This window comes from Prinia subflava, chromosome 3 (assembly GCF_021018805.1).
Source record: "Prinia subflava isolate CZ2003 ecotype Zambia chromosome 3, Cam_Psub_1.2, whole genome shotgun sequence".
In the NCBI taxonomy this organism is placed as follows: Eukaryota; Metazoa; Chordata; class Aves; order Passeriformes; family Cisticolidae; genus Prinia; species Prinia subflava.
The window spans coordinates 33536665-33560557 of record NC_086249.1 but is presented as its reverse complement, the minus strand read 5'-3'; the positions used below and the strand labels follow the sequence as shown (position 1 = coordinate 33560557).

General features: G+C 42.7%; 1 protein-coding gene across 1 annotated transcript; it reads left to right on the top strand.

Moving 5' to 3' along the window:
* The first annotated feature begins 935 nt into the window (after positions 1-935).
* Positions 936-22296, top strand: SLC35F2 (solute carrier family 35 member F2). Its single transcript, XM_063394586.1, has 8 exons — positions 936-1719; positions 7773-7948; positions 8476-8603; positions 13613-13772; positions 15398-15554; positions 16334-16386; positions 16890-17044; positions 20945-22296. Exons 1-8 carry the CDS (start codon positions 1562-1564, stop codon positions 21161-21163), a joined length of 1206 nt encoding a protein of 401 aa, XP_063250656.1. The 5' UTR covers positions 936-1561; the 3' UTR covers positions 21164-22296.
* Positions 22297-23893: the final 1597 nt, after the last annotated feature.

The window sequence follows — 23893 nt, the reverse complement described above, 5'->3', positions numbered from 1 at the left end:
GATATGACTAAATACACAGGGTCTGATAAGTCTGCTTCTTTTTAAACTTTTTGTTAGTTTAGACTGTGAAGAATCGGGACCAGCATGACCTGATTCATAACTATCATAACACTGAGACTAATCTTGACAGACTGATTTCTTGCACAGCAGGATTTTTATTGGATTAGGAATTCAAAATTAAAATACCAAGAAACTATTCTGTTATACAAGCAAAGGAAAAATACATAAAATCTCAGTAATAAAAATGGGTATGTATTTTATAAATATAGAAGTATATTGATTAATGCTTTCAAAACATATTATACAACTTTTCTAATGACCTCTAACATTGCACCATCACAGAGTCAGAGAGGGTGTTTGGGGTCCTCTCCACGTAGCCAATACCTTAGTGGTTATTTGGGCCTGGGCCCTTGGAGGAGACCAAAATTCACCTTCATTAATGACAGGTACATGGAATTGTAACGATAACCTGAAAATGGCACAGTAATGCCTCTTTGACTCTCCTAAATCTAATCCTACGAGGATGAATTTGTTTAGTAGCATAGGGAAATAAACACAATTTGAGTGAGAGAACCATGACAGAGAAAAACACATCTGAAAAAAATGTTATGGTGTTGGGGGGAGGAAGATTAAATCGTGGTGCTCTGTGGGGAACAGCTGAGGGTAGAGACCAACAGTGTCTTGTGGCAGAAAATCCTTTCTGCTGGCACAGCCAGGACAGTGATAAATATTTGCCCCAATGAGGGCAGAAGATTGCTTTTCCTGTAGACAGCTCAGGGGTTCAAATCCATAATCTGTGACATATACAGAGCATCATTAGAAGTACTGCTAAAACCCCACCAATGTATGCAGAATGTCACCCGGTTCTCCAGGTGAGTTGTCCTGAGATGAGGGTGAAGACAAACAGGACGTGAAAAATCCAGAGGTGTGGGAAAGAAGCAGCAAAGAAGTGGGAGTTGGAGTTCGTTTCTAACGTTTCCGAGTGAAGCGTTAGGAGACTCGAGGCTGCGCAGAAAGCTGCCAGAAGTTAAACTTGAAGGGTATACAGGAACTTTTACTCCTGTAATTGGCAGATGCTCCTGGACCGCCTGCACACCGAGCAGCTGCTGCCAGGCTCCTACATGCCCTGGGGCTCGATGCCTGCGCAGGGGCTGGGGGCAAAGTAGCCCTGCAGGGACCCGCACCGGGGCAGCAGGCTGGGCTGCTGCCGGGGAGCCCCGCAGGAGAGCGGGAACCCCGAGTCGGCGTAGGCGCTGCTAAAGCCCTTGACTTATCCCACCTAAACCCAGCGGCTGGAGGAAACTGCAGGGCCGGAGCGCGCCCAGGGGAAGTAACACCAGGAGAGCTCCGACCCCCCGCCCTAGCAGGAGCCGTGCCCCTCCCGGGGGCGGCCCCTCGGCGGGCACAAAGCCGGGCTCGGCCGAGGTCCGCGGAGCAGTGTGCCGCTGTCCCGGTGGTGCTGCTCATCCCTTCCTTCCGTCGGGTGCCGCCCCTGCAGTGCCCGCCCTCCATCGCTCCCTGCCCGCTGCCGTTGGGCGCGGGGCCGGGGCAGCGCCGCGCCATGGAGGAGGCGGCCGCTGCTGCCGGGGCACCGCCGCCCGCGGCTGCCGCTGCTCCTGCCGCTGCTTCTCCCGCTGCTGGGGCCGAGCCATCGCCCGGGGCCGCCGCCGTCTCTCGGCGCCGGCTGCTGGTGCGGCTCGGGACCAAGTTCTGCACCTGGTGAGTGCCCGGCCTCCACGTGGAGCCGCGCGGCGCCGGCCTCCCCGCCCGCCGGTTCCGGGCCGCCCGCCGGGGCGGGGGAAGGAAGGGCGGAGAGGGGAAGCGCCCCTGCTGCTCTCGGCGCTTCGGCGGGCAGCGCGCTCGGGATGCGCAGGCCGCTCTGTGCCGCCGGGAGCGGCCGCGGGGTGCGGGCCCGGGGCTACGGCCGGGGGCGCGGGGCTGAGCGGAGCCTGGAGCCTTCGGCCGGGCCGGCGCAGGGGGGCCCGGGCAGCTCTGGCCGCTGCCCCGGGAGCGGGCGTTCGGATGCCGGGGCTGCTCCGGGAGCGGCCCGAGCTGCAGCCCGCGGATGCTGCTGTGCGAGCGCGCTCAGGATCGCCTCCGCCGAGCGTGGATTTAGCGAGTGACGCTTTGACTCTGTTGGAGTAGGACTGTGCTCTGACGCATAACCACATGCATTCGGCGTTTTTGTTCTTCTGTTTTCCGTTTTTTCCCCTGCACTTTATCTGTTTTGTAGTCTTCGATGAGTATCGTTATGAAGGACAGGTCATGGGGGATAGCAAAGGCAATAGAACAAAGTAACTGAAATGAGGTGTGGAGTCCAGAAAGACCAATATCCCCATTTCCTCCTTCCGTGAATCAGCTTAGGGTAGAGACCTATTCAGGTATATCTCTTGAAATATGAGCACTAGTTAAGCGTGGCAAACTTGTGGGAAATAATCTGCCAAGCTGTGCAGACAAGCTGGTACTTGAGAAGCACTATCTTCCAGAAGAGCAGGACTGCATCCTTCAGACTTCTAGGCCATCCACTTACAGCTTTACTTTCCCTCTAGTGGGGAAAAGCAGTCCCTGTTGAAAAGGCCTTTTTTGAGCCATAAGTTTGGTCGTTATTACATCAGATTTGTCAGCCAAGGAGGTGCTGGCTTTTGTGCCAGCCTCCTGCTTGTAAGCTGTAGTCTGGCTGCTGGACGATGTGATGGTGTGTGCTGGCCAAGCAGAGCCTTAGTCCAGTGGACAAAGCCTCATCTTCTCTTTTGGTTACAAGTTTTTCTCTTTTTAGTCCTCCTGCCTGTCAGGAGAGACCCAAAAGGCAAGACAGAAACTTGTTGAGTTGTTCAGTAACCTCACCTCTGCCATTAGCTTTGCCAAAGGGCTACACTAAGTGAGTCCATGGAAGGTACTTGAAGGAAAATCAAGAGCTTTCACTGAATTTTACAAAGAGTTGTCTGAGATACTGAATTGATTTTTTTTTTCTTCTTTTTTTTTTTTCCTCCAGGTGACAGCAAGCTCAGCCACTTCAGTTTTGTTAGAGGCCTTTCTGAGTCATAGGAAGGTTTAATAGTTGTATGTAGTAAACTAGGCTCGTTGTGGGGTGTTTTTTTTAGTTTTGGGGTTTTTTGTGTGTTGTTCTTTGTGAGTTTGTTTGTTTTTTTTTTTAGTAGAACCATTACAAAACATATTTCTGGTGCTTTTCTGTTTCTTACCTTTTACAAATTCATTGATGTCAGTTTCAAGGCAGAACACGGAAAAACTAACTTCTGATGGTGTTAGTTCTTAAAATATATATTCTGTTGTTCTTAGTTAATTATTAATTGTATTGCAATATGGATTTGGTCTGAACCTGCATTTTCCCTTAACCACTAGCATGAAAAAGTGAGATTATTGAAATTTAAAGGTCACTTCCCCCCTCTGTTTATGAAGGACGCAGTAGTTAAAACTAAGTGCAAGTAAACACTCTATGTGAATAGTGGTGCCAGCCTTTGCCATGTCATTATTAGATTGGTAGCAAAAATAAAATGAATATTTGAAAAGCTGTATTTATTGTAAGTTATAAATTCACATTAAAATTACAGGATTTAGTAAACTATTTGCCAGTAAAATTGTTAACTGTGGTCTTATTAAATTTTCTTTAACTGTCTCTGATATAGACTCTGATTGTATTTTAGTGCCTTGGTGTATTTTTTATTCTGCATTTCACATAGAGCCAAGGAAAGCCAGCCTGAGTTTCTCATGATGTTGAGAGCTGCACATTGTTCAGTGTTCACTTTAGACTGATTTGTGGCAAACTTACATGCTCTAAAAATCCCAAAATGACTTAAGTTTTGCTCAAAGCCGTAGATACAGCTAGCTGAGATAGGGTGACTGAAGGGAGGGGAGGAGTAATTACTTAGTATCTTGCTAGCAAGCATTAAAAGCCAACAATAACCCCCCCTCAACTATAAAACTAAAGGCCTTTTCAGACCACTTACCTTGCATCATCTGAGACTCCAAAGTGAATTAGTCCTTTCCAATGCATTAAAAAAAACCCCCAAAACCAGAGAGAATTAAGCTCTGGCATGGAAAAGTAAATAATTAATATATTTCAAAAAGGGATCAATTATTAATAAGACTGTCACTGTCATCGATACTCACATCAATACCAAAAGGAAAGGAAACTTGTGTCTTTAAAGCATTTTTCTCAGAAGAAATTGCCTTGCAAAATGCAAACAGTAGGATTTTGAGTTTGCTCTCAAGTTTTAGAGAACATGAAACATATTTTTTAAGATAAGCAGTGAGCTCAGTGCATCATGCCAGGAGCATGGTGATATCTTCTCAGTTTAAAGAAATTCATTTTCACGCTTTGGCAAATGTAGTGAGGGGAAACCATTGCTGCTTCCTGCTGAGGCTTCCAGCTGGCCTTGGGGAGCAGTCAGGGCAAGAGGCTGCTACCTCACTCACACAGCTGAGAAAGCTGCCAGGTATGGAGCATTTTGGGATTCACAGAAGACATTTTTTGAGGGCAGAGTAAGTCTTTCTTACTCTGGTAGAGTAAGTCTTTCTGTGTGTTTTCTGATGTTAACAAATCTGTTTGAATCTGTTCAGGCAAGAAGAAAAAAACTGAATTAAGATAGACAAAAACAGAGAAGGACATGAGATGCGATAAGCCTGCTTGCTTTGTCAGACACCTTTGTTATGGTAGAAGTAAATGCTGTAGCACTGCCAAGACATCTATTAACTAAATAGCAATGTTTGCTAGGGCAGCAACCATAAAGCAAACACTTCTGGAGGTTCTGGACCTGTGTCTCTTCCCAAATGCAGAAATGCAAGGAGATGATTCCTTAGGTACTTTAAACTGGGGAAATTTGGTTATTAGAAAAGCTGAAGATCAGCGTAGTGGAGTTACTCCACTACAAGACGTGGGTCTGTCCTGTCTTCAGTAAATGATGGTTGAAGCAGCTCAGTTGTTAACAGATTTGAGTGGCAGCAGGTTTTTCCCATTTTACCCTCTCATTGGAACATGGTTGCTATCCAGTTTGCCAGAATGCTGCACTGGAGTCCAGGCCTTTGCTGTAGAGGAGGTGCTGTAGCTCAGGAGGAGAAAAGTGGCCCCTTGCAACTCATATCCTAGACAAAAATGTTTAAAACCCTACCACAGAAGTCCCTGTTTAATGAGCCTACTTAAACAGGCTTGTGGGGTGGAATTGCCTGTGCTTCTGCCCTTCTCTGTGGCAGCACCCAGGAGGTGGGTGAAGGGGAGTTTGTGTCCAGATCAGGGCTTCTGCCAGCCAAGGCAGCTTGAACCTCTCCTGATAGTGTAATGACGAGTGCTGTTTATTTTGTGCAGCACACAGGCTTTGCTCCAGTAAAACTGCAGCAGTTTTGCCCAGTCACGCCTCTATTCATGTCTGATTCCTACCTCCACACTCTTCTCCCAGCTAGTCCAAGTGCAGCCTGAGTTTAGTCCAGTAAACTCTTTTATTGAGGCTTGCTGTGTTCCTCATGTGCTGATGGTGAAAAAGAAAAACTTTTCTGCTGGCAAGAAGTTTGGGGCAAGAATCTTTATTTGAATAATAAAAAGCATACATATATTTTTTCAAATGCCTGAAACCACGTTTTGTATGTTGTTCACCACAGTGTATATCCTCCTTTGAATTTCAGTGGGTCTTCTGTCATTTCACCTGCTGTGAAGAAGCCAGAGTTCACAGGGCTGGCAAAGGGCAAGGTGAAATCCTCATCCACGCCTGCTTGAAATTTTAGCTAACCTACATCACATTTGTTCTAATGGCAACTGCTTAAATTCTTTACATGACCGTAAAAAGATATTTCTGCACCAGCCAGAAGAATTAGTCAGAATGCGTCTGATTTGTTCAATAAATAGCACAATCAGACCATTGACCAGAATATAAAGAAATGAAAAAGAAATCTGTTAAAATATAACAGTAGTGAGGTACCTTCAAATTTTTCTCCTGCTGTTTTTAATGAAAACCCCCATATGTATTTTAGAAATCTGTTTAGAAATGAGAATATTTTTCTTTCACACACCAGTAAGAGTTACTCAGATGAGACAGGATAGTACCTTATAAGATTGTCACATGATATATAATACTTAGAGTGTGAATGTGCACCATTCCTGGGATTGGCAAGGCAGCAGTAGTAGTAGTAGTAAAGCATTCATGGGGTTCAAATCTCTTGGAAGTACAGCACGGTTGGACTTTGTAGAGATTTGCTGTCTCATCAGAATGGACCTGGAGAGAAAAATGTGCCCAGCAGCAATTTCAAAGTCAGAAGAGCTTGGTGTCAGGCTGAATTGAGAACAGGATTCATGCAGGTGCATTAGAGCCTGTGCAAGGAAGATGCCTCCCTTCCAAAAGGAGGGATTGATTGTATGATTGTAGTGGGGTTTGGCACTGTCCAGCACACCCTTCTCATTGCCTGCTGCTGCATTGCACAGCAGGGCAGGGCCAGCTGGTGTTTGCTGCCTTGAAGCCACCACCTGGGGACAACAGCCAGTGTTGCTCTCAGGTGGTGTGCCTGACACGGGGGCAGCCTGCCACAAGTCAGCATGGAGAGATGGGGGCACGGGGTAGGTGCAGAATCCTAATGGGATCCTTTCTTTCCTTGCTCGATTAATTTGAGTGGAAACAAATTAACTGATTGTATAGTTAAATTGTCATCAGCAGTCTTCAGAGTAAACAGATTAAATGTGAACTTAGCAGACCTGTACAGACAGCACAGGGCTGAGCTCCTGTCACCGTATATTGTGCACATGCTGAGACTGGGGTGGTACAAATCTGCATAGCTCCACTGGCAGGAGAAAGAGCAAGCTGAAAAAAATAGACATAGAGTTACATGCTCCTGTTTGTCTAGGAACATCTGGAATATTCATCTTACATTAGGTGAAGAATTGCTACTAAAAGAGCATGAGCTTTTGTTTGTTTGTTTTTTCCTTGCTGGTTGTGCATGAGACTTAAGAAGAGCTGTAAATGCAAACATTATCTTACCCAAAATGTGTTCTTAACTCCATCCTCAGTTGCAGCAGAACATGATGTAATAGAACTGAAAAAATCCACAATAAGTATTAATTATAATGATTTTTATTATAAGAAAGATTTATTTTAAGGTGAGAACACACAATCACTGGAACGACCTCTGCAGGGATGTTGTGGAGTCCCCATCACTGGAGGTTTGCAAGATGCAACAGGACAGGGCACTAAATAGTCTCGTTGAGGCTCCCTCCATGAAAGGTTGGACCAGATGATCTTTGAAGATCCTTCTAAACCGAGCTGTCCTTTGGTTTTATCATCAATACTTTTGTGTTTCTTTAGCACTGCTTATCTTAAGGTCTGAGCTCACTAAAACTCAGGTCTCAGGTGAGCCTGAAGGTAGTTGTGCTTTATCTGTCTCCATGTTGTAGATCTTTGTTGACCAAAGTCAGGATGGAATTCAGTGGAGGACAAAGGATTTAACTCAAAACTTGCTTAATAAGAATAGGACTTGCTATTGGATAGAGCCTGCCCAGGTGACCTGTTTGAGGATCCTTGCAAGTAACTGCAGTCTCCATGGTTGGTGGTTTGAACTGGCCTCACTTCTCACGTGGCTGTCCTGAGGTCAGACTAGACCTTCTGCATACACAAACCCCTGCTTACCTGTAGATCAGAGCAACATTGGTAGGGAGTAGAAAAAGAATAAAGTGACAGTCTAAAAAAATGGCATTTCCCCTGTAAAACTAGCAAATGTTTTTTTAGAAACTTGAATGTTTGATTCTAAGCTTTCTGTTTTGTCTTTTATGTTCACAGGTATGTTTGGAAAACGATAATTCTGGGCCAGATGATCTCCTTGTTTATCTGTGGGACTGCTGTTACAAGCCAGTACCTGGCAGAAAAATATGAAGTGAACACTCCAATGCTGCAAAGTTTCATCAACTATCTTTTGATCCTTGTAACTTATACAACAATGCTGGCATTTAGGACTGGTATGTGAAATACGGGATGGGAGATTCTGGTTCATCCATATTTTTTTCTTTCTACATTTTCCTTTCAGAATTTGAAAATAAAGGCCTCAATAGTCATCCTAGTTTTTAAAGTTTCTGCGTTACACATGGAAATTAACTTCACAGGTTAAATGTGCATTTAATTTGATAGAATGCCATATCTGTTAACAGTTTTGTGCTCTTTGGTTTGAAGTCCTCTGTTATATTAGGAAAAATAAGCTTTGTTGTAACACACTTTGTTACCAGAGGCTATTTAGTATTCCTCCTATTCTTATTAATTTACTCTTTAGACAACTCTAGTCTTGCTGTGTTTTTCTTCATATGGAAGAATTTCTGTGCTTTTCACCATTTGCATCGTCTCCTCCCAGGCTGTGTTTCCTGTTATTGTGTCTTAAGCAGGGGCAGGCAAAGTCAACCTTGGTATCATTTATGCTTCTAAAAAGCAAAATTCCTGTGCAGCATTTGGTTGGAAAGAAACACATATTGATTGCTGCTTTCTCCTAAAACAGGCAATGACAGTCTTTGGCAGATTTTGAAACAGAAGTGGTGGAAGTATATTTTTTTGGCACTGGCTGATGTTGAAGCCAATTTTGTGATGGTAAAAGCCTACCAATATACAACCCTCACAAGTGTGCAGGTAAGGACCGATCTCTCTTTTTGAACTGTTGTTTTTATCGCAGTTTTGGACTGGTTTCTAAAATGAGATTCATAGGACAGAAGCTATTTAAGCTTGAAAAGAACTTTCCAGTATCTATTTTCTCTCTGCAGTACATGGAAGAGCATCCTGTACTACGAATAACCTTTCCAGGAAGCAGAGAAGATTGGCTGGTATTACCCTGTGCCAGCTCTTGAGTTGAACCCTAATTATTTTGATAAAAGCACTTCTAAGAGTTTGCTGACAGCCACTCAGTTTTTTTCTCCTGACACAAGATAAAGATTTATGACCAGATGACAGTCACTCAGTGCAGGTTCTTGCTGATGGCAGTGAGGTGGATCCCTTGCTAGTCCTAGCAGCTGCGGGAGGCGCTGTGAGATGTAACCCCACCTGTGAGGGCACTGAATGTCAGCTGGTGTTGCTGCCCATGCCGTGAGGGACCAGCCTTGTGGCTTTTGGATGTGGCACTTCAGGGCCCGCTCTGGAAGAGGTGGGAGGAAGGTCAGCACAAATGAAGTAATGGAAGACATCCTCTGCAACACCAGTGCTTGATGCTGCATTGCTGCACTAGAATAAATCTTGTGTTCTGAAAAAGCTCTATAAACAGATGGGCTAAAGCCTTCTGGTTCTTTGTCACCCCACATGGACAAAAGCTGCTGGAAGAGTCAGTGCTTTCCTCCTGCCTCCAGCTGCAGTCTCCTGAGCTTGCAGGGCCAGTTTTCTTGAACAAACTGATTCAGAACACTGAGCAGAGCAGGAGTAACCCTGCCTGTGGCTGCACTGTTGGTGAGCTGTGTCAGGCCCAAGTTAACTCATTGTGGCACTTCACAGCTGCTGTGGGAACAAGGGTAGGAGGGAGCAAGTAGGGACTGTGTCCAGGTTGAGCCAGTTCATGCCTGCTGTTAGCAGTGGTGGTGATCTGTGGCTGGGGTCATGGCCTCACTTACCTGAATTTAAAAAAAAACCCACAAAAGTAACATGAAGACTTGGCTGTTAGTTGGAAAGGAGTGTTTAGGTGTCAGTATTTTACAAAGTCAAAGTAATAGGGGTTAATGTTTAAGAGAATTACATGTAAAGCAATAAATTCCTGCAGTCTGGGCTCCCGTTAGAGAATTGCAGTAACTTTTCTTTGCGCTGTTGAAGACCAGTTGTGTCTCTTGGGTTTTTTTGTCACATTTCCACTTCATACTTATGTGTTATGACTCATTAGGTCTTTAATCTCCTTACAAATAATGCCTAAGAAATCAAAGTTTTTAAGAGTGACTTGTTTCAGTCTCAAGATCAAGTAAAGCTGGCAAGTGAGACACTGTTTGACCTTATATTTCACAGCTGAACAAGCCAGGACTTTGATCCAAGTTCTCAGAAGTAGTAAAGCTATTCCCATGATTTCTTCCATAAAAATTAAGAATGGGTATAAAAATTGTCCTGTCCAATTGCCAAAAACCTCAAGCATTTTCTGAGCCTTTTTCCCTTGTAGCAACCTTGTGACTGATGCTTCTTTGTGCCAGTTCAGTAATTGTAATTTTGTTGCAATTGCCTGTTTCCCTGAGGTTTCTTGCACTTTTTCTGAAGTCACCAACTTCTCACCGTTGTCGGAAATGAGATACAGGAAAAGAAAAAACCAACACAAAAGCCTGTGATTTGCTCTAGTGCAAGGCATTTTATTTTTGTTTTTGGAGAGCAATTTTGCAGCTACATCAGTACCTGTGGTTCAGAGCACCCAGCCTGGTGTCCTGTCTGCAGTACAGGCTGTGAGTGGATGCCCAGGGACCACAAAAACAACACAGAGGTTTATGGCACCTTCCCAAATGCAGTGTAATCATTGTTAAAATGCGGTCTGGCTGGAGCTTCAGCTCACCACTGTGAAATGTAGCTTCAAAGGTAAGTTTCTTTCAGCTCAGCAAGGAACTTCCATGTATTTTCTCACATACACACACACACAGGCAGAACTGGTTTCCCTTTAGACATCAAATACCAGCAGTTTACAGGAGAGGTTTGGAGATTTTTAAGGTGATAACAGTGGGATGGCAGCTGTCATTTCTTGGTAAATACAGAAGAAGACTTTGGTCCACAGCTGAACTGTTTGGCTGTGGCTGAGCCAGTGCCAGGATACTCCTTGCTGCCAGTGTCCTTTTTTTCCTGTGGCAGGACTTTGTGCTGTGATTTGACCACCTATTATTGCACCAAGCTGAGTCAGGAGAGGTTCAGGTTGGATGTCAGGAAAAGTTTTTTCACCCAGAGGGCATTTGGGCACTGGAACAGGCTCCCCAGGGAAGTGGTCACAGCACCAAGCCTGACAGAGTTCAAGAAGTATTTGGACAACAGGCACATGGCGTGACTCTTGGTGTGTGCTGTGCATGTCCAGGAGTTGGATTTCAAGATCCTGATAGGTCCCTTCCAGCTCAGGATATTCTGTGATAACAGTTCTGTGATTTATAGCAAAAAACCAAGCAGTATAACTGTGGTTTGATGTTTGTAACATGTTATTGTGCACATTTAGTGTTCACTCTGAAGATAATTCAGATAGAAATGTTTTTGTGGCATCTATTGAGAGATTGTCAGCTGATGGAAGAGTGCTAGGCTCAATAGGAGAAAATATAGGATGAACTCCTGGGGCTCAGCTGGAGGCTGCCCTGACAGAGTCTTGTGGGGAATGAGCAGGATGAGCTTTCTTGCTTACAAAGCTGTTTGAAGCTGGCAATTATAAGCAAACCAATGACCTCCAACTGTCTATGGTAATTTATTAACCACATATTAAAACGTCTTTTAATAATTTACCCTGCTTTCAAAACCTCCTATAAACAGTGTGGCCAAAGCATGGCTTGAGTTAAAACATTTGTAAATCAAATCACTAGGTTATCTGTTTTTTCCCTCCTTGTTAAAAATATAGGCTAGAATTGAGTAAGATGAGAGTTTGAAGAGGCTCTGCTGGAAATAGTCAGTAGCACAGTACTGCTCTAAATGTTGTAAAACCTCAATAAATAAACTTTATTCTTTTAATTGGTTCCATTGACACAATTCATCATGATATTACGTCTGCTTTGCACCTCTTTGATCTTCATTCTGTACAGAAGAGCTCTGTAGTATACTAGATGAAGGGAAGGTAAGATCCAGTAGTTGGAAATCTGATTTCATCTGTCTGTAATTGAGAGTAATTGTCTTCTGGAACAGATTACCAGAGTGTGGTGTTCATCATTTGGTGCCTGTGTGTCCTGGCTGCAAGTCCTCTAACCATAGTGCTGTGGTTCTACAGTGTGTCCTTGGTCTGGATGCAGCAATTCCCCATCTGGCATTACTGAAAGAGCTTCTGGCTCTTTCTACTCCCTTACATCCTAATTAAGATATTTTTTAAAGGGTTTCTACTCTCTGAGTTGAAAAACGGCTGGGAGATTGGAAGGCTACATGCTAGCATCTCAATTAATGGGAAATGAAAGCTTACTTAATTAGTAGAAGAGGTGTCTACCATCAGAGGGGTAAACATTTTGCTTTCTAATGCTTGTAGTATTTCTTATTGTTGATACTAGTCAAAACAGTCAAATTTGAAGGAAATGTTAGAGGTTTTCTTCAGTCTTGACTAAAGGTAAGATAGAGGACAAGACCTGTGACAAGCTAGGAAGTCACAGTGGGATATTTTCTATGGTGTAAAGTTGTATTGAAGTACTAGGTATCACATGTTGGGACTCAGATAGTTGTAAAGTCTCATAGTACAGTCTGAAGAAGTACTTTTACACTGGATAGATTTTATAAACTGGACAAGCTGGAGGCAACCTGAGGAGCAAAGACAAATAGATGGAAGGATTAGAGGCACTGTTAGGATTTAATCTTCAATAAGCACTATGCTTGTAAGACTTTACTATGTATAGTTGTGAACAAGTGAAACCAGACATCATCAAAATGTTAATAAGTTTGGTTGAAGCCCTTGGGGACAATGGCACAGCACAGAAGTCAACTGCAGTGGTGCACTGAGGCAGGCAGAGTCTAGAAAAGAACATTAAGAACTAAGGGCTCTCGTCCTGATTGCAGGGATTATGCCCCAGTCCTACTGATCTGGACATATTTTGTTGGGGCTTCAAGAGGCCAAGTTTTAAGGGCTGACATTTGAGAGTATTGTCTGAGGAACCTTTGGGAAGTTGACTGTATGTTCTGCTGTAGGCTGTTCCCGTATGTAGTTCTGTGGCACTCTACCGAGACAGGTCAGAAAAGACACCTTTTCTTTCCTTCAACAAATTCAGAAACAAAATCTATTTGGTTGAATTAATTATTAAACCAATTATGATTAGCACATATACAGCATGTGTACTTCTGTGTTAAGTACACAGCTAACTCTTGATGCTTCGTGTACTAAAGGAGAATAGGCAGAAGATCCTTGGAAGTGTCCAAGACCAGGCTGGAGTGGTTGAGAGGAAGGTGTTCCTGCCCATGGCAGGAGGGTTGGAACTCGATGAACTTTAAGGTCTTTTCCAATCCAAGCAGTTCTGTGATTCTATGGGTGGATCTAACAGTGAAGCAAAGATACCTAGAAGCATGCAGACAAAGAAAAAATAAAGATAAGTCAGCATCAAAGCCAAAGCTGCAGGGTCAGGTCCTTGTCACAGGCACATCAATGTAAAATCAGATTACTTGTACCTATCAATAGTTCTGTATTTTTGTACATGGAGCCCTGGGGAGCAATGCTGTTTCAGAACAACAACCTGGCATTCATTTGTGAAGCTGCAAAGATTGATTAGATCCATCATTAGAAGAGTTTCTAAATCAGTGCTTTCCTACCAAGAGAAAGTGAACTCCTGTTCCAGCTCCTCTTTCACTTGCAAAATGCTTTTAATGGTGAAATGTGGGTCTTGCCCCTCTCTTAAACAAATCTACTGGGGCTGCTCTGCAGGTTTCCTTAACATCTGATGGTTGGAAGTAAGATCCTGTGCATTTGCTTTCAGGATGTTGCAGTCCAGATTTGGGGTGGGTTTCTAACTCAAACAATTTTTTTGTACCCACAGCTCCTGGACTGTTTTGGGATTCCCGTGCTGATGGCTTTGTCCTGGTTCATTCTTGGAGCAAGATACAAGCTGATACATTTTATTGCTGTTGCCATCTGTTTGCTGGGTGTGGGAACAATGGTGGGTGCAGACATTTTGGCAGGAAGGCAGGAAGGTGAAGGTAAGGAGTCCTTTATTGCGGGGGGGAAGAGCAGAGAGATGGTTCGTGCTGTGGACAGGAACCTGTTAAGCAGAAATAGTAGCAGATACAGTTCTGTTTTAAAAGAGAACATGTTGCTATTTTTATTTCTTCTCCAGGAAGAGGAGATGTTGATTTTATGGGGAGCTGTGGAGTTTCTTTGCATGTATGTTTGGATATTTCTTGCACCTTAAAAAAACCCCACTTGTGTTAAGTTTAAATTGTTCATCAGACAATGAGCTGCTTTCATTAGACAATGTGATGGAAAGTCTCCTTCCTGAAAGCTTGTTGACTTTGACTGTCATGTGAGATGGTTGAACAGAAGAAGCTGCCTCTCCCTGCAAACCTTATTTATACAGTATCAACCTGCTGGCAGCCAGACTTCTCTGATTTTTGGTTTTCTCTGGGTGCAAGTACCACATAAAAAGTTGCTCACTTCTGCAGCTGACCTCCCAGAGTTCTCTTTGGCAGACCCAACAGAAATGGTCCATGTGTCCCCAGGGTCACAGCCTCGAAGCAGGGGCTTACTATGGGACTGCAAGAGGAGGTGGGGCAGGATGCCAGGATTCCTGGGACCTCTGTGAGGGAGGCTGAGCTCTGGGGCCAGGAGCCAGCTGGGTGCAGATAAGGGCAGGACTTGTCTTCTCTATGACAGATGCCTAAATCAACCCATATCATAGCAATCTTATTTTGAATCAGAATTTTGAATTTTCAGAACTAGAGTGTATGAGATAAGGTAAATTTCAGGGCATTGCCTTCATCAGGCAGCACAGAGACAAGACTGTGTGGTGTTACTTTGGGGCCTTACCGTAAGTAAGACATAAGACAAACTGAAGTTTAGCTTTACTGCTCTGTGGTACAAGTACCACTCCCTCTCTTGGAGGGAGAAGAATATTTCCTCGAGACATCAGGCACTTGTGATTTATTTGCTGACCTGGGGATCCTTACTGCTGCTTACCCTCATATTTTAGACATAACTTCTTAGTGATTGCTTAGGGAAGGAAATTTTAAACCAATCAAAGGATTTAAACAGCAGTGATACTCTTGCTGTTTAGCTGATGCACAGAGACATTTAATGATGAGTGCTTGTAGCATGGGGAGTCCTATCTGCAGAATAAATACACTGCAGCAGGACACAAGGTACCACCTGTCTGCAGTGCCCACTCAGGACATGTCATAAACCTCAGTCCAGGCCCTTCCCAAATCAATAGACTGATTTTAGCAAGCCTTGAATCAGGCCTAACTGCAAAAGTGGGGACAGTATTCTCAAAATGCAGAGAGCATCTCTAACTGGGAATTTGCTCAATTCCCTACAGTGCCTGAGGTCAGCAGAAGTAGGATTGGACCAGATGATGCAGCAGTGTCTTGGCTGGGATGACATGTAAATTCTTGGTTTAGCTCACTCCACACTGTGCAGGGTGAGGTGAGCAGAGTCTGTGCTCAGACACTCCTTTGCACACACAGGAAGGGTTTCCTTCCCCCTTCCCCCTTCCCCTGGAATGAACTAGGAAGATAGAGATGTTCAAGATAAATTTGCTTGCTTTTTTAAGGAAAGTTAAAAAGTGTTTGCAGCATTACCCTTATTGTGGATTAATATTTCTGTACAGGTAGTGACGTGGTGATTGGAGATGTCTTAGTGCTTCTTGGTGCTTCTTTGTATGCCATTTCTAATGTGAGTGAGGAATACATTGTGAAAAATCTGAGCAGAGTGGAGTTTCTAGGAATGGTGGGCTTGTTTGGGACTATTATCAGCGGTCTACAGCTGTAAGGATCTCATATTTATTTTAAAACTAATTAAGAAATATAGTACAAATGATTGCTTGTATACCCCGAAATGATGTTATTAAATTCTTTTTTGCATCTGTATGTGGCCTATATGGGAGTCCTTCCACTTGAATTGATTTTTGTTCCTGATCAGCATCTGTTTTATATCCTTTTTATGTGCACTACTCTTATTACAGCAGTTTTAAAGCTGAACTCCTGCACTTGAAGACATAGGATACTTGGCTGTATTTTTGATTTTGTTAATGCTTGTGAGGACACTCAGTATGCTGAGGACTGTTTATAGGAATGTATTTCTTAATGGATTTTCTCTGTGGAAAAGATTAGGAGATAATTGTTAGCAGGAGATCTTCCATAGTACACTCAAGTTTAAAATAAAGCCATGTATACTCTTACAAATAACCACATTTGAGTAACAGACAAGATGCACTTAAGTCTGTCTAATGAATTATATAGTCCTCATTTCTCATCATTAGAGTAAATAATTTTGTCAAATGGTGTATCAAATAAAAATCACTGAAAACACCTGTGAAGAAGACATAAGAATTAAATAACAGTGCTTTTGACTTTCAGGCACTTAAATTTTCATGGTTTTTTTCATGCTTGTTAGATGTTTGAGCTAGTGTCATTCAGTAAAATTTGAAACAAAAAAGAATGGCTTATAAATTAAAATGTTTCTTATATATTTGGTAGTTAAATTTTCTATTTGAGTATGTTTTTTCCCCCTTTTTTACTGTATTGTATCTTTTCTCTAACTCTAGAGCCCTTGTGGAAAATAGGCAGATAAAGGCAATTCAGTGGAACTGGACAGTTGGTATGTGTATGACAAAATAATGTACATGTTACAGAACACTGGAAAATTGTAATCATTTAGACTTTAAATGGTGGGGCTTTTCTTTCTCTGAATAACAAGCAGCATTATTATTATTATATTTCACAAGTTTATTTTCTTTAAGTTTTTCATTTTACATATAACTTGAAATAATTAAAAATGAAACCTGTTTATTTACTGACATGTTTGTTGTTGAAACATCACAAGAACATTTTTCTGTTGTCCTTCCTAAATGAAGTACAGGAAAACTTGACACATTTTGAACTAAGAACTAAGTGTTATCAAGAAGTATGTCTCTAAATTTCTTCAGTCAGCTCTTATGTAAGAATGAACGAGAACTTTCTTGTATAGATACAGTCATTCTTGCAATACAAGATAAGCTTCCATGTTTCCATGCTCTTACAAGTACATTCCCATATCTTTTAGGGGAGAAAAATGCATAGTTTGAAAGCCTCTGAGGAGTAACTTGTCCCCTTGTTTTGCAGCACTGCTGTTCTTAGCCTTTGCCCTGTGCATGTTTGCGCTGTACAGCTTCATGCCAGTCGTGATGGAAGTTACCAGCGCAACCTCTGTCAACCTGGGGATTCTGACTTCAGATCTCTACAGCCTCTTCTTTGGCCTTTTCCTGTTTTACTACAACGTGAGTACATTCATTCCTTCCCTTTCACATTCATTCTGTTACATTTCTACTCCCAAATTTATAAATAAAGCATATTGTTCTTAAAAGCCCCGGAACAGTTGTTGGCACCTGGGCATTTCTGCAGCTTCTGTCGTCCATTGTTGGCAGGTGTCAGTCAGGAGGAGTCGTGTTAGTTAATGACAGAGCCTTGCACCATTAGCCAGAGAGCCATTTTCAAACCATTTCACACTTGAAGGAATAAGTTAATGTTAAGAGATAGTAAATAATTTCCTGAGGTTTTCCAATAATAGAGTTCTCACTGAAAGCCCTTTGTGGAACTGTATGTCAGATCTGGTTCATTAACTCCAAGAGTCCAAGGAGAGGGCTTGAATCTCCCTGTCCTGAAAGGCATTTGGTGTCTGAAAGAGGACCAGTTTGATTTTCAGAAAATAATATTTTCTTTCAGAAGTTTAATCTGTTCATTACCCACATTTTGGGATGAGAACCAAGCTCTCTAAGGGCTGCTGCTAAGGACAGAATAAAGGATCTGAAAAAATACAGATAAATGTATTATTCTGTACACTCTCCAAAAGGCAGTTACTTTTATTGTGCTCTAAAACATTTGTGGCGGTGTCTGCTCAAGCTAAATGACAGTGCTAAAAGGATTTCATTCCACCCTCTACTTTTCATCCAGAATCACTTGTGAGAACCTAGCTCATTACAGTAATTGGAGTAATTGAGTCAGCCACTTGGCAACTGGAAGAGCTGAGTGAGAAGCTTGTGAACTTTGCTTAAGAACTTAATTTGTATTATTCCATGTGGTTGCTTTCTCTTTAGCCAGAAGCTTTTAGGTCAGATTTGTTTTCTGAAAATGAAGGCAGTGCAGAGTCTGGTAATGGTAGGGTCTGACAGCAGCTAGATTTTCCTTTTCAAGAGTCTCTTAGCTCAGCTTTCCTCCCTGTTTTGGGTTCCAAACTTTGCTCCAAACTACAAAACATCCATTAAAAATGAATGCAGGAAGGAAATGATTCTTATGGTCTAACAATTAAATCCTTTCTAAGTCACTTCCAAATGTGGATTTTTGCACCAGATAGCTTAACTCAAGAAGTGATTATAAATTTATATTCATAACAGTGAAGAGGAAGAAGAGATTTGGAAGGGATTTATTAAATTTTTATTTTTCAGGTTTTTAGCTTATTTTGGGAAGAAGTTTTTCTGGGAGCAGGCCATCTCATAGTTGCTAACAGCAAGGTATTCTGGTACCAAAAGGAAAAATGAACAGGTGAAGACTTCAGGATTGTGTTGAGAGAACTTCAGATATTTATTGAAATAGGAACTTGCATCTGGGGTTAGAAACAATGAAGGAGCAAAAAGGGGAGCAATAATAGTGCCACATCTTTAGTAATGAGAGGATCTGATATAAGTTATTATCTCATCTGTTATCTGAGATAACCATGAACTGAGAGCCTAATTTTGACATGGCTCTTAGCAGTAGAAAATCTTATTGCTGAGTTAACCATATAGTTTCTTTACCTATGGAACAAAGAAACCAAGTGGGATGTTTGCTGGATTCAGAAGCACTCTGGACACATGAATCTACAAGCAAAAGTACAGGGAATTGCTCTGTATTCCCCATTAGCATGTGATATTTCACAACAAGCTGCTGGAGGCTTCGCTGGGCTGTAGAGTGAGGAGGGCCATGGAGAGCTCTGAATTGCCATGGTCTGAGCCTGCTCTGAAACAAACAAACAGAAGGACCACACTCAGTAGCTACAGCAGAGACCAGGCCCAGGAATTGATAAAATTTTGACTTGTGCACAGTGTTTTGCTAATGCACTTAACTTTTTGGCCCCAGCCATCTCTGTTTTAAGTGAAATGTGAATTTTTCATGCCTGTTTTGAACTCTTTTTTATTTTTTTCCTTTTACTCCATAATAAATACTGCTGTGCTTCCTAATGAACTCATTATATAGATACCTGTAATCCCTCTAGAGATACTGAGAAAGATCTTCACATGCATTAGTTGTATAAACTGCTGTAGAAGGGAATATACTGCACAAACAGACACTAGATGGAGGTACAGTCCTCCAGTAACATTTAAAGTACTCTCTGGGCTCAGCAGTGGGAATGAGGATATCAGCTGCACAAAGTATGACTGAAATCAGTGTCTGAAGCAATAAAGTTGTTGCAATAGTTGAAATGAAAGAAAGAAAAAAAGAGAAAGAAAGAAAAAGAAAGAAAGAAAGAAAAAGAAAGAAAGAAAGAAAGAAAAAGAAAGAAAGAAAGAAAAAGAAAGAAAGAAAGAAAAAGAAAGAAAGAAAGAAAGAAAGAAAAAGAAAGAAAAAAAGAAAGAAAGAAACCCAGGAAAAACCACTGAGTTCTTCTCAAAAAGAAAAAGAAAGAGTATAGGTCTGATGGAACAGCATGGGTAATGTTCACCTGTGTCAATAAATGCAAAAATACAGGCAGACCTTGAGTGACAGCTGCAGTCCAACAGCTTTGGCACCCTGCCTTGGTGGCTGTATCCACTCCTGGAGGAATTGTCCTCCAGCCTTGTGCACTGCGCTGTGAGAGGGCTCTGCAGTTCTGTGACTGCCCAGCCTCAGGTCCTTGCACACAGGCACGTGCTCACCCAGGGCCTTAGGCTGAATTTGTGCAGGTGGCTGGATACAGCCCCAGGCTCTGCCCATTTGCTGGGAACAGGTCAGTGAGAGGTATGACCATGGGTGATCCTGTGGCCTCTCTTGGGATAGTTCAGAGCTTGATGGTTCCTCCTGTGTGAAGAGAACGCTTGAGTCCAAGCTCCTCCAGGCAAACAGCCAACAAGGTGAGGAGAGAGGGCACTTAGCACAAGGCCTACTGTGTTTCAGTCTGCTTTTCCTTTTGTGTGCTGCCATCCAAGAGTTTCCAAGCCAAGTGACTGCCAGCTGGGAATTGCAATGCCTTAATTTTAGATGCCTCAGTCTTTTTTAGAGGAGTGTCCACTGTCTAGGTTCTACCATTCATTTCATCCTGATAAACTAAAACATATTTTTCAAGCATGTCTGAGGAAGCTAAGGAAGTTAGAGCATATTGACAGATGTATGTAGGATATGCTGTGTCATTCCTCCTAGTGTTTAATCAGTGTGGTTTGACAAAAGGAATTTGGAGGATGTTAATAAACCTGCTGAGAAGTGTTCCTGGCTGTGGATAACTTCAACACTTGGTATTACTGAATCTGATGTTATGAAGTAAGTATTTGCCTTTCTGTCAAGGTGGATGAATCTTGGCAATTACTGGAATTTTAACAGGCAAGTGAACAATAGAGTGCCTGATGTACCTCTGCAATTTGTACTCTTTAGCTCTCACCACTTCACAGCTTGAAAATGCCAGTCTTGTAAAAGGAGCCCCAGCCTCTGTCCCCTCAAGGACCTGCTGGGTGTAGAGAGCAAACTGGTTTTGATCCAGCAATAACACTTGTCTGGCCCTGCAGATGGTAAGAGATCTGTGTAGAGAGCCAGCTGCTCTGGTGACTTGCAATAGCGCAGAGATTCATCTCTTGCCAGAACATGAAATACTTGCTTGTGCAGGATCAAAATTAGTAGAGTGTTTCAGTATTCATGTGTGTAAACAACTTCCATTCAGTATGACTGTGTTTACACCCATTTGTTCTCTCTGTTAAGATTCTTGTATGTAGACCTGAGAAATCTCCCTGTCCAACAGTCTTGGCAATGAGATGCAGAGAATCAGCCAGTGGCCCAAGTCTTTGAGTAAATAGAGCTGTTGAATTTTGGTTTTCAGACCTGAATCCAGCTCATAGTGATAATCCTCATTAAAATATTTTTTACAAGGAAGGGTAACTTTCACATTCTCGAAACAAGGCAGCTTTGGCATATTCTTACCTCAGGCACAACTTAATGGATCTCTTTCTCTCCTCTGCCAGTTTTCAGGTCTTTACATCGTGTCCTTTGTTATCATCTTGGTGGGGTTCATCATGTACATCTCCACTCCTACGCAGACGTCCGAGCACACGGTCCTGCCACAGGCCAGCAGCGCCGGCCAGGACAACGCCGCGCTGAAGCTCGACGAGAGCGACGGTGACGCCCCGGCCGTGTCTGTGAAGTTCACCAGGGGAGAAACCGTGGTGGTCAGCACTGATTAAAGAAATGGCAGCACTTCAAAACAGAGAATTTTTTTTTAATTGCCAAATTTCCCTCAAACGTTAATCCAGAGAACTGTCCTGCTGCCAAGGCACATGTTATACTATGCTGGGTTTTGTGCACTTGATAGACTTTTAAGGCCAGATCCTCAGTCGGTGAAACTGTATTGATTTGCCCTTGCAGAAAATCTGGGCTTTAGACAAAGACAGATTAGTATTTACGTGGAGTCTCTGGAAAGTGAGAGACTGTTAATTAAGCACTTAAAATAACTTAACAACAAATGCTTGGAGAAAAACACTAAGCCAAAGCAAGCTCCCAGGTCACATCATGGGGAGCAGATATGTTTTATATTGCATTAGAGATGTAAATCTGCACGATGCTGCCTGAGGGCTTCATGGTTTCCACACCTCTGTGCAGAGTGCCCTCAGATAGCATCTTGCAAAAGCTTCTCATCATCTCACAGGACCTGGTTCTCCAAGCCATAGTACATTTATACTCCTTCCAGGTGCCACTGGACTTCATTCTTCTACGGAAGGATTTGCTGCCTACATTCCACCCAATCGTTTGTCTCTTCATATTGCTGCACTCCCTGTCACCACTGGGGCTGCTACGTGTATTTTATTTTTAATTTTGTTGGTATGAAAAGTTTAGATATCCGTTTTTACAATTTCCCCTGTTTCTCCCTGTGGCCTTTTGTTTGGTGCATTCCTGTTAGCTGTGGGGGAGGCAAGGGCAGGCTCTTCTTCTCTTCAGTAGAACTTAGAGTGTTTTTTATTTTTCTGGATGAGAAGGCAAAAAGGTTTGAATGAAGTTCACTTCTCAGTGAATTTCTCCCTGAAACAGGACACATTTCTGCTGAAAGAGTTGTGATAAAATTGGTGTTTCTTCAAAAAATTGAATCATCTAAGCCAACTCTCATGGCAACAATAATGATACAATATCCAAAAGGTTAGGTGCTTTCAGTAGATACACTGGCAATTTTCCTACCTTTATATTTACATTAAATGTTTAAAAAATACAAGTCTGCAGTTTTAAGATCTGTAAAACTATACTGGGGTTTTATTTTATATTTTGTACAAGCCTTCATATCTCAGGTGTATGGAGTAAAAAAAGAATAAAGTATTCTTTAGCTGGAGAGTTGTCTTGGTTTGCTTATTTGTTAAGCTAGGATTTCTTTACTGCTCAAAATTGTTTTCATTAATTTTGCCAGCTAATGTATCATTTTAGTGGCTAAGCTTTACTCTAGAAAGAAGCACAATATTTTCTGAAGGTACTGGTGGTCAAATGACACAGACCAGGTTTGTTCTTCTGGTGTAGGTTATTCAAGCAAAATTTTCCAGGAAAAATCTTACCTGATTGTGTATTTAGCAACAGGAAAACAAATGTTTCTGAAAATGAAGGCAGTGCAGAGTCTGATAATGGTAGATACTGCAGCAACAATCACTGCTCTTTCAGTGTGTACTTCTGCACAGAAGAGTGAAGAGGTGCTGATGTTTAATGGAAAGCATTTGGGTCCTCTCCCATGTAGAATGCTCCTTTTAAGGGGGGATGGTGTTTATTTTGTTTTCTAAAATTATGTGGTATATAATCAGTGTAACGTAACATAGATTTTATCTGAAAGTAATGGAAGCGTGCACCCACTCTGGCTTTGACTGCTCTTGGAAACACAGGACTGGTGTGAGTGCTCAGGCTGTGGCTCATCTTCTTAAGATATAGACCACTGAAACCAAAATGGTGTAAAACGTGGATGAGATTCTAGGCACAACCTGGATTTTTTCTTCCAAGACTTTTAAAATCTGACTCTATTAGGGGCTGGAATCTGGCTGGCCAGGCAGGACTTCTGCTGATCTGCAAGGAGAGGGGAGCCGTGTGGGGCAACTCAGATTCCCCAGCATGGACACTGGGACACCTTAGTGATTTGACACTCATATTCTGAGTTGGAAACTTTAAAACTCTGTTCCACAGATACAGGCTGTGATTTAATTTGTTATGCTGTAATTTCATGCCATGTGAAAGATTTCCTGGCATATTGTGGGGTAGCTCAAGTTCACGTGTGCTAATGCCACAAAGAAGGTGGCAAGTTCTGGATTTCAAGTTCTCAGTGAGGACAAGGTTGATTTTTTTTTTTGTCAATCCTTCTGCCAATAAATCTGTGCTCTTGCCATCCTGATGATGGCTCCCATTTATCTCCTTGTGATCCTGCTGGCTGCAGGGGCCTCCTCTGGCAGCCTGGGATGGTGACCAGCCATGCTGATGGTCATGCACACCTAGTGTCCTGCCTTTCATCACCTTAAATTTCTACTGCATCCCCATGGAATGGCTGGCTTGGTGGAGTGGAGGCAAAGGTGACTTGCAGAAGAGCTCTGCATCACAAACCAGCACCATGGTGTGGTCCAAGCTCTGGCCACATGAGGTACTTGAAGCCTGACCTCGAAGAGTCCTCAGCATGGGGGGCTGATCCCTTGAACCTGCTTTGTGTGGGAGGGGGGCAGATATCTCAGTCATCCTCGCTGTCTGTCCCATGAATCAGAAGGAAGTGGGTGCAGACTGTTGAAGAAAGATGCATTGCTTCAGAGCACAAGTAACACATGAATTGCTTGTGGGGAAACAAATGTTTGGTTAACAAATCATATGCCAGATCCTCTGGTACCTCTGAGACAAGATGCCTGGGTGAGTCTTTAACACAAATCTTTCTGGAATATTGGAATAAGCTGGAGAAAAAAACCCCTCCA